The 11,618-nt window shown below is 42.5% G+C and overlaps 1 protein-coding gene across 1 annotated transcript in view; it reads left to right on the top strand.

Moving 5' to 3' along the window:
- Positions 1-1,256: 1,256 nt before the first annotated feature.
- The window catches only part of bms1 (BMS1 ribosome biogenesis factor), a 76,381-nt gene continuing 66,019 nt past the window's right edge, over positions 1,257-11,618 (top strand). The window contains exons 1-3 of the mRNA XM_056297244.1: positions 1,257-1,379; positions 6,050-6,230; positions 6,841-7,031. Coding sequence (XP_056153219.1) covers positions 6,058-6,230; positions 6,841-7,031 — 364 coding nt within the window. The 5' untranslated portion in view covers positions 1,257-1,379; positions 6,050-6,057. The remainder of the gene's footprint in view (positions 1,380-6,049; positions 6,231-6,840; positions 7,032-11,618) is intronic.

Below are 11,618 nucleotides of genomic sequence, written 5' to 3'. Positions count from 1 at the left end.
GGATTTAGATGCTCTTTAAAAACTCTTCCCCTGGATTTAGAAGCTCTTCGCTGTATCGCTGTATCTCTAAAAATAATAACAGAGCTTTCCGTGCTTTGTTCCAACAAGATATAGTCTCTGTACCCTATGTCATTTTTCACTGGAGTAAATGTATTACTAATACCTGTTGGAAAAATATCTGTTGGTTTGGATGCTAGCACATAAATTGCTGATAAATAACTAAATAAAAGACTTTAAATTATTACACAGGTTTCACCCACCGAGTCAGTACCTGAGAAGGTTTGTAAAACGACCAACCCCCCGGTTGTTCTTTATGCAAAACTCAAATTGACAGCATGACACATTTATTTTGGGACTGCAGCTTTTCCAGAAGACTTTGGAAGGAATTAAATTCTTTAATTATGTATAAAGTCTGATATTTTTTTCTTAAATGGGAATATGTATTGTTTTCTTTCCATGACACAAATAGTGAAAGTAAGGTTTACTTAATAAAGCTTTTAATTTTTGTGTGCAAAGTTTCACATCTATAAAAGTAAATCTTTAAAATAATAAACCATTCTTTCCTGCTTGAATTATAGAAATTGAGAAATATATATCTACTATTTCCAGAAGCACAAACAGAAAAGCAGTCTAAACATATAATGCTTGCTTACTTTATAACATTTTCAGTTACTGTGCACTTTAAATTTACCCCCTGGCAAAAGTGTTTTATTTTTGTTATTATCATTATTATTGTTAATACTATAGTTTATTTTACTTCATTTACTTTTGTTATGGCCATCGCATGTGAAGATATAAGGTTGTCTATAGTTGCTTGGTCTGATGGCAGGTATGTGCAGTGTTCTTGTACCATTTGTACTCCTCAATAAAAATAGCAGGATAGGCGGTTTGGATAATCGATGGCATATGTAAATAAAACTAATTTCTTCTTCTACGAACAAAAAGGCTGTCGAAACGTTTAATGTAGGTATGTCTTGTAATATCTTTACGTCATGGAATGTAATGTACCCCTGGCTCCTTTGTTATGTAAGTTCGTTCTGTATATTGTCCGCTGTGTTCTGAATCCGTTGCTTTAATAAAGATTTGTTTAAAAGAATAAAACATAGGAATTTCGCCTCGCAGGCGATGGTCGTTCAGCTCCGTTGACTCTCATTAAGTGAGGAACCTCTGGCGCGCTCCCCCCACCGCTCATATGAGGCATTACAGTAGACAGTGACGAAAGACCGATGGGACTTTTACTTCCGTCAGCCCTACCATCAACTTCCGGATCAGAGTTTACACCGTACACGTGAGACAAGCGAGTGAAGGCAAGTCAATTTTATCTGTATTGCCCAAGCGAACGTATTTCGACTATCTCAAGATATCCTTCGGCTGATACTGTAAGTATTGTCTTCAAAACCTGCACCTTTATTCCGCTCATACTCACACGCCGGGGAGCTGTGACAAAGATCAGTTTCGTGAAAGAAATGCGGTCAGGTTTAGCTGGAGCACAGCTCCTCTGTTCCCTCGCTTCCTGGCGAAGAAAGCGGTTAACGCGGAAATGTTCGGTTAAAATAGGATACGGTCCCATCTTCCCTCGTTCTCTGTTCTGTTCTGTTCTGCTCTGTTCTTTTAATGGGAAGGTAAAACAATTCTATTCACTGAAACACTTCTTTCATTCTGTCGTGGTCTGCTGTCTTCCTAGTAACTACTACTGCTACTGCTACTACTACTTTCATTCCTATACTATCGTCCCAGTAACTACTACTACTACTACTTTCATTCCCATACTATCGTCCCAGTAACTACTACTACTACTACTTTCATTCCCATACTATCGTCCCAGTAACTACTACTACTACTGCTACTACTACTTTCATTCCCATACTATCGTCCCAGTAACTACTACTACTACTACTTTCATTCCCATACTATCGTCCCAGTAACTACTACTACTACTACTTTCATTCCCATACTATCGTCCCAGTAACTACTACTACTACTGCTACTACTACTTTCATTCCCATACTATCGTCCCAGTAACTACTACTACTACTGCTACTACTACTTTCATTCCCATACTATCGTCCCAGTAACAACTACTACTACTGCTGCTACTACTACTTTCATTCCCATACTATCGTCCCAGTAACTACTACTACTACTGCTGCTACTACTACTTTCATTCCCATACTATCGTCCCAGTAACTACTACTACTACTACTGCTGCTACTACTACTTTCATTCCCATACTATCGTCCCAGTAACTACTACTACTACTGCTGCTACTACTACTTTCATTCCCATACTATCGTCCCAGTAACTACTACTACTACTGCTGCTACTACTACTTTCATTCCCATACTATCATCCCAGTAACTACTACTACTACTGCTACTACTACTTTCATTCCCATACTATCATCCCAGTAACTACTACTACTACTACTGCTACTACTACTTTCATTCCCATACTATCGTCCCAGTAACTACTACTACTACTACTGCTGCTACTACTACTTTCATTCCCATACTATCGTCCCAGTAACAACTACTACTACTGCTGCTACTACTACTTTCATTCCCATACTATCGTCCCAGTAACTACTACTACTACTGCTGCTACTACTACTTTCATTCCCATACTATCGTCCCAGTAACTACTACTACTACTACTGCTGCTACTACTACTTTCATTCCCATACTATCGTCCCAGTAACTACTACTACTACTGCTGCTACTACTACTTTCATTCCCATACTATCGTCCCAGTAACTACTACTACTACTGCTGCTACTACTACTTTCATTCCCATACTATCATCCCAGTAACTACTACTACTACTGCTACTACTACTTTCATTCCCATACTATCATCCCAGTAACTACTACTACTACTACTGCTACTACTACTTTCATTCCCATACTATCGTCCCAGTAACTACTACTACTACTACTTTCATTCCCATACTATCGTCCCAGTAACTACTACTACTACTACTTTCATTCCCATACTATCGTCCCAGTAACTACTACTACTACTACTACTACTTTCATTCCCATACTATCGTCCTAGTAACTACTACTACTACTACTTTCATTCCCATACTATCGTCCTAGTAACCAAATCATAGTAACTGTTGTAACCACTGTTGTGATTTCACTTTTAATATTCCCCAACTTGTAGTGAAATTACCATCAGGCTAGGTTTTTAGTTTTTCCTACTGAAAGATACTGTACAATAATGTGTTATTCAACCAGTTTTATGATAGATAAACACATATTTAGATTTGAGTAGTTATTTTGACTAAGTGCAGAAAACGGCATGGCTGACATGGACAGGGACAACATTCCTGAGGTGTTCAGTAAAAGTACGTGTAAATGAGGTGTTCAAGTAATAGTACGTGTAAATGAGGTGTCCAGTAAAAGTACGTGTAAATGAGGTGTCCAGTAAAAGTACATGTAAATGGCAGCTGAGGTTACTTCAGCATGGGCAGTGAAAGAGAAGATGTTGTGTGACTGGGAAAGTAAGGGAAGATTTTATTGGTTTTTATTTAGAAATGTTTTTTTTTTCCACTGAACGTTGGTAGATGACAGTTTAAAATGATCCCAAACAGAAGATTTTGTCTATTTCGCAGATTGTTTTTTTTCCCTCATAAAAAGATCTTTGAATTAACTTCTGAGGATTTATTCAAAAGCTCAAAACTTTAACTCTCGGTAACAAACCCTTGGAACTTTTTGCAGTAACCGACCAACAATGACAAGCCAGGGATTAAGGGGGGTTTCTTTAGTGATGTCTTACAAACCGATCTTGAAACACATACTTCTACAGAAGACAAGCCCTCCTTTGTAATCGATCATGTACTTATTTGAAAATGATGTAAATCCCAGTGTGGGGCTCCTGTGGAATCTATCCTACTTACTCGACACATGCCGTGGAGCCTAGGTATCAAATATAACATCACTAGAGATGACTGGCTAGCTCCCAGAGGGACTAGGCTTTGTCAAATAGGATGGTGGACAGGTAGAACCATTGTTGCGTCTGAGTGGGATGCGCTCTGTGGCAAGCCCTTTTGACATAACATGTTTCTACTTGACTCTCTATAATTTCTTTTTTTTTTGTGGCTTTTTTCCCCCTTTTTTCTCCACAATTTTATCTGGCCAATTACTCCGTTCTTCTGAGCGGTCCTGGTCACTGTCCCACCCCCTCTGCCAATCCGGGGAGGGCTGCGGACTACCACGTGCCTCCTCCGATACAAGTGGCGTCACCAGCGCTTCTTTTCACCTGACAGTGAGGAATTTCATCGGGGACGTAGCGCGCGGGAGGATCACGCTATTCCCCCCCAGTACCCCCACCCCTTGAACAGGCACCTCGACCGACCAGAGGATGCGCTAGTGCAGCGACCAGGACACATAGCCACATTCGGCTTCCCACCCGTAGACACGGCCAATTATGTCTGTAGGGACGCCCGACCAGGCCGGAGGTAACACGGGGATTCGAACCAGAGATGCCCGCGATGGTAGGCAGCGGAATAGACCACCACACCACCCGAAAGCCCCAGTTACAGTTTAAATATCTACAAAGGCATTATAATTACAAGGTGACCTGCCAGAATTGTAGCTCAATATAGCTGCAAACACAATCTGACTTGTCAGAATGATAATCCTTCAAACTTCATTCCTTTTTCAGTAGAAATCCTGAGTCATGAGTATGACCGAATGATACTGGAAAGAACTGACATTGAGATATTTTTTTCATTTGTTTTGCGATATCAAAGATTTTAAAGAAGGAAATAGGGCAGGTGTTCCCAACTCTGGTTGGTATTCTGGTTGGGGGCTTCCTAGCGCCACAAAAATCAGAGCAAAATTTAAAATTACCATTACTTTTCCACAAGGGACAAAGATTTGAAAGCTACACTGTTGATTTTTTTTTTTTTGACCCTGAAGCAGGATAAGCAGTTTGGATAATGGATGGATGAATGGATGGATCAGAATCAGAATACTTTATTCATCCCCGAGGGGAAATTGGATGGATAGATTTTTCCTCCTTTTTCTCCCCAGTTGTACCCGGCCAATTACCCCACTCTGCCCAGCCGTCCCGGTCTCTGCTCCACCCCCTCTGCCGATCTGGGGAGGGCTGCAGACTACCACATGCCTCCTCCGATACATGTGGAGTTTCCAGCTGCTTCTTTTCACCTGACAATTTGATTTCTTGCCACAGATTTTATCAGAAGTGAATTTTGTGACTAAAGTTTGAGAATGAAAAATATAATGTATAGTTGTGGGCTTTGCTTTCTTTTGTTTGCCAACCAAGTGTTTTGTACATGTCCAGCTTGTTCACCACTGTTACTTAACATTACTCCTGACCATTTTCCAAAACATAACATGGTTTTGTTTTTTTTATTTTTAAATGTTTTAAATGACGTAAAGTGTTAAGCTCAAATATGGACACTAGAGAGCAGTAGTTAACCATAGTATTTGCATAACATTTGGTGGGACGTATACATCCTTATATACAGCTCTCAATTTACCAGTCAATCTTCGTTCCATCCCTCACCTATGGTCATGAGCTTTGGGTAGTGACCGAAAGGGTGGATTGCGGATACAAGCAGTTGAAATTAGTTTCTTCCGTAGGGTGTCTGGGCTCAGCCTTAGAGATTGGGTGAGGAGCTCGGACATCCGGAGGGAGCTCGGAGTAGAGCCACTGCTCCTTCACATCGAAAGGAGCCAGTTGAGGTGGTTCGGGCATCTGATTAGGATGCCTCCTGGGCGACTTCCCAGTAAACCTGGAGGTTTACCTGGCACGGCCAACTGGGAGGAGACCCCGAGGTAGACCCAGAACTCGCTGGAGGGACTACATGCCCCATCTGGCCTGGGAACGCCTTGGGATCCCCCAGGAGGAGCTGGAGGGCGTTGCTGGGGGGAGGGACGTCTGGCGTGCCCTACTTAGCTTGCTGCCACCACGACCCGACCCTGGAGAAGCAGCTGATGATGAATGAATATACATCCTTGCCTCTGCTTTTCTTGTGCACTTTTGTGTTTAACTAAGCAGTTTGTGTTTGTGTTTTGAAGTGAACAGGATGGATGGAAAAGTTAAAGAACAGAAGCCACATCAGCAGAAGCATAGTGGACCCAAGGCGAAGAGGAAAAAGATGAAGAATCAAGGAGAGGTAGCTGAGATGGAGAAACACAAGAGGAATCCCAAAGCCTATGCCGTGCAGTCTGCTGTGCGCATGGCCAAAACATTCCACAGGTCAGTATCTCATAACTGTTTCAAAAGTTTACTGTTCACAAGATTCAACAAATTGTGGAATTACTTTATTCAATCTTAATAAATGATCAATATTCACATAGCCAGTGCTTTGATATAGTCTAGAAATATTTTCAAATATGGCTCTTCATTATCAATCAATACATACATGATTAATAGCAACTGAATTTATTGCATATGAAAACCTTGTTATAACAAAAATATATTACTATTCAAACTGTCTGTGAATGTTCTCATTCATCCAGGTCATGGTTATCCAAAGGAGTTGAATTAAGTGCAACTGGACTTGGTATATATCTGTGAAGACGTTTCGCCTCTCATCCAGTCAGATTTGCTTAGTCTAGTCAGAAAGGCACGAATTGAGGAAGCCTCTTGGGTGAGAGGCGAAACGTCTTCACGGATATATACCAAGTCCAGTTGCACTTAATTCAACTCCTTTGAATTACTATTCAAACTCAAAAAAAATCATATTTACACATCACTGAAAGGAACTCAGACTGTGTTCCTGTGACATGGTGTTGATGGCCTCACACTGTAATACAGCAATGTCGTACAGTATCACAGTTTTATTCTGGTTTTATTTTTACCTCAGGGCCCAGGACCTAAAGGCCAGAAAACACCACATACCTGTTGTTGATCGCACACCCCTGGAACCTCCTCCGGTGGTGGTGGTTGTAGTCGGGCCGCCCAAGGTGGGGAAAAGCACTCTAATCCGGTGCCTGATTAAAAACTTCACACGGCAGAAACTGGTGGATATATGTGGCCCAGTAACTATTGTCTGTGGTAAGCTGGTATATTTTAATTGACTTCACTTGTTTGCCGATGATACAGTAATTTATTCTGTTTTTTTCTTTTTATGTTAAAGAGTGAGTTTGACATAGTTTGAGATAGTTTGTTAGTTTGAGTTTGCGAGACAAGATTGAGATGGTTTGGACATGTGTGGAGGAGAGATGCTGGGTATATTGGGAGAAGGATGCTGAATATGGAGCTGCCAGGGAAGACGAGAAGAGGAAGGCCAAAGAGGAGGTTTACGGATGTGGTGAGGGAGGACATGCAGGTGGCGACCCCTAATGGGAGCAGCCGAAAGTAGTAGTAGTAGTAGTAGTAGTAGTAGTAGTAGTAGTAGTGGTAGTGAGTTTGAAATAGTTGCACATTTATTTACTTGAAAAATGTTGCAGCTTTGTAAATAGTAAATGGTACAGTGGTTAGTGGTAAATATGATGGTAGATATGATAAATGGTAAATATGATAAATACCACAGTGGTTAGTGCAGTCGCCTCACAGCAAGAAGGTCCTGGGTTTGAGCCCCGGGGTAGTCCAACCTTGGGGGTCATTCCGGGTCATCCTCTATGTGGAGTTTGCATGTTCTCCCCTTGTCTGCGTGGGTTTCCTCCGGGGGCTCCGGTTTCCTCCCACAGTCCACACACATGCAGGTCAGGTACATACACAGAATTTGACTCCGGTTCAGTACCTGTCAGTACTTACATAGATTAACAACACAGCAATCTTCAGGAATATGTACAAGGAATCTGTATGTACAGGTGAAATAGGAAGGCAATGGTGCAGAGTGTGAAGATGCAGGAATAAATATGTTAGCAGGTTACTTATCTACATGAGGTAGGTGGATGTGACAGAATATGCTTGTATATGTACAATATACAGTACATACAGTGTGCTTAGATTTATTATGACCATGTTAATTTTACAACAGAGTGGCTGCCTGCAGAAACAAACTGTTTTTGTCTGTCTTGATGCGTGCTCAATCCAGGTTAGAAAATCCAAGAAGGGTGAATCAGTTCATCTGGACACAACGTTTATTGATAGAAACATTTCATCATCATCTAAGTGACCTCTTCAGTCTCAACTGACTGCAGGTGTAAACAATACAGTGGCATAACGACCCAAACCAACGACCAGTTTCATATGCAAATATGGTGTGAACATTAACTAGACTTACAATGGCCATGTGTACTATTCACAGAGGATCTGGGAATGGTTGCATCACAGCATTGTAAGATGGTGACAGATGTACTGTTAGACACCCCCCCCCCCCAGTTCAGCGATGGGCGATGTTCCTGCTGACACAGCGGCCGGGGGAAAGGGAGAAATACCACATTAAACAGGCCCTGGTTGAGTGTGGTTATCCTAACTGGGCGTTTGTCAAAGCCAGGAAGACCCCAAACAGTGCACCAACCGATCCAAGAGAGGAGAAGGACAACAGCTGTTTAAGTGTAAACTAGTGGTGAGTCTGTATGTGGCGGGAGTGTCCGAAAAGCTGCGATGCATATTTTCTAAACACCGCGTCTCAGTTGCTTTCAAACCCAAAACACGCTGCACCAGAAGTTGGTGCACCCCAAGGATCAGGTCCCCCGGCACAAACGGAGCAATATAGTGTAGCTGTTAAGTGCCAGGAGGATTGCCATGACTTGTACATCGGGGAAACTAAAAAGACGCTGGCCAAGAGGATGGTACAACACAGGAGAGCTAACACGTCCGACCAGAACTCCACAGTCTACACTATCTACAGGCCAGGATTCCACCATGGTTGCAAACTTGTCACCTTTCAGCGAAATTCACCGTTTTCAACTGAAAATAGGTCATTTATGTGACTCGTATAGATCTGGGGAGTTTTTTTTGGGGATTTTTTTTTGAGGGGGGGGTCCTGCAAGCTGGCATAGATAGTTATAGGCCTATATTGAAAGCGAGTGGTCAATGCAGTGCAGACAATCTTTTTTGTTTTACTTCATCCCACAACCAACCAATGGCATCAACAAGTAGCCTACCAGCTAATCAGAGACAGAGTAAAGCAGATCATCACTTCTACATCACTTCTGATTTTAGATGCGTTTTTCAGGCGCGCGCTGTTTGCGATCAAGCTCGGTCGGCTAACCTCGCTAACACTAAGCTTGTAAACAGTGCAGTCACTGCCTTGTTTATAAGGGTGGGGACACCTGCAGTCACTGTGTTGTTTATAAGGGTGGGGACACCTGCAGTCAGCTGAGACTGAAGAGGTCACTTAGATGATGATGAAATGTATCTGTCAATAAACGTTGTGTTCAGATGAACTGATTCAACCGTGTTTGATGTTCGTATATGTGGATGTTTTGGGGTACAGTGCTCTGTAGCACCTACCAGAGGGGAGCAGTTGGAACATGTTGTGACCAGGGTGTGATGGGTCTGCAGGGATGTTGCCTGCCCTATTCCTGACTTTGGAGGTGTATAAGTCCTGAATGGAGAGCAGGTTGGCACCAATGATTTTATTTGCAATCCTGACTGTTTGTTGTAGTCTGTCCCTGTCCTGTTTCAGAGATAGACCGATATGTTTTTTTCAGGGCCAATACCGATACCGATTATTAGTAGTCAAGGAGGCCGATAACCGATATCTGGAGCCAATATTAATTTGCAGTAAAAGGGAAAATATTGGCGTCAAAATTTTGAATAATACAAACTCCAACACTTTACTTCGTTTAAATGCCTTTAAGCATATGTTTATTAAACAGCTTTTCAGATTTGCAACATGTTAAAGGTTTTTTTAAATCTTGGACAATAGACATCTTTGTTTTAAAATTCTAACAAAAAGTGCAGGGAGCTCCCAGGCTCAGCAGCATGTCTTATAAAGTTAAATGAAAACTTAAACAAATAAATAGCTCCCTAAAGTTGTCTACAGTAAATAAAGTTGTCCAAAATTTCAATATAACTGAAATATTAATCTTTCACTTATCTTTGTTTTAATTTCAAACAAAAACAAAAAGTGCAGGGAGTTCCCAGGGTCAGCAGAATCTCTTATAAAGTTAACTGAAAATTTAAATAAATAGTTCCCTGAAGTTTTATAAAGTAAATAAAACAGATTTAAATAAAATTTGCACAGAAATGTGAGTCTAAAATCAATTAGTAGTCCGAACTGAGCAGCACCAGATTGTGGTGCAAAAAGCAGAGTTGTTCAGCGTGCTGTCCAGTGAGACGGCTTCTCTTGCTTTCATAAATTGCAGAGACTTCACTGAAGACGCGCTCACTTGGGAATGATGAGGGTGGTGCACAAAGAAACTTTCTTGCTTGTTTCGCAAGTAGCTTGAAGAGCCCATCATTCTGTCTCCACCACTGGAGTGGGTCCCCTTTACGCCTGTCGATCACTGGCTCCTTGAGGTACAGATGTAGCTCATCCTCAACCCAGCTACTGGCAAGCAGGTCACCAGTGTGATGTGCCAGCAGAGAACTGAACATCTCATCAACACGGCTGCGGAAGGATGTGTGTTCTCTCCGTTGCCTTTTGTGGGTGTTTCCGTCATTCTCGTGTGTCCCATATGCAGCTGCCCGCTCCTCCATACTGGCTCCTTCTGTGGCAGCCTGCTCCTCCATATTGGCTCCTTCTTTGGCAGCATGCTCCTCTTGAGTGGTCTGTTGTGTGGCAGCGTCCTCTTCCTCTTTCAACCATCCTTTGGCCTTGCTCAATGTCGTGGCAGAGGAGAATGCATGACTCTTATAACAAGGATCTAAGAGACAGGCCAGCACCACAGTTTTTGTGTCTTCTACTTTTGAGAAATGCTTGTCGAGGCTCTCCCTCATGGCTTGCCTGAGCGTTCTGATGCCTTTTGTGGAGGGCCCCTCATCATCTTGAAGAAGCATCTTCAGCACAGTCAGGCATGGAATGATGCAGGATGCTGATGAGTTGCTGTGGCTCACCTGAAGTGTCATTCCTCTATTGGGAGAAGAGTTTCAATTAAATTGGACTCAAGGTCCCACTGGTGAGCATTAGGACCTGCAAATCCTCCATGTTCACCACAGTAGATGGTAAGCGCACGCTTTTGCTCCAGCATTCTTTGCAGCATGTGGAGCGTTGAGTTCCACCTCGTTGGAACAGCCTGGATTATGTTGTGCTCTGGCAGGCCAAGTTCCCTCTGAATGACTCGCAAACGCTGTTTGGCCAGAATGGAGTGGTGGAAATTTGTGGCACACTTCTTAAGCATTGCAATGACATCTGTGACGGCTCTTTGACTTGCCAGACCGTCATTCACCACAAGTTGCAAGGTGTGCGCCATGCAGCTGAGGTCTGGGAGTTCAGCTAGCCTCATTCCCTTCACAATATTGGCTCCGCTGTCTCGAAGCATTAGTGCTACACGGTCTTTGCTTATCTTCCAGTCCTCAAGCATATTGAGGAATGTCTCTTTCAGGTATTCCCCAGTGTGGGACCCATGCCATCGCTCTTGTATTTAAGATGACCTGCTTTCTTGTCCATTCAGCGTCGATGAAATGGCACGTCAGGCTCATGAGAGACTCTGTCACACCAGACCAGCAGTCTGTGGTGAAGGAGAGAAAGTAGCCAGCATTCTCTGGTTGAATCAGGGCTTTGATCTTGTCCACAATCTTGTGGTG

This window comes from Lampris incognitus, chromosome 17 (assembly GCF_029633865.1).
Source record: "Lampris incognitus isolate fLamInc1 chromosome 17, fLamInc1.hap2, whole genome shotgun sequence".
NCBI lineage: Eukaryota > Metazoa > Chordata > Actinopteri > Lampriformes > Lampridae > Lampris > Lampris incognitus.
This window is presented reverse-complemented; position numbering and strand designations above follow the sequence as displayed.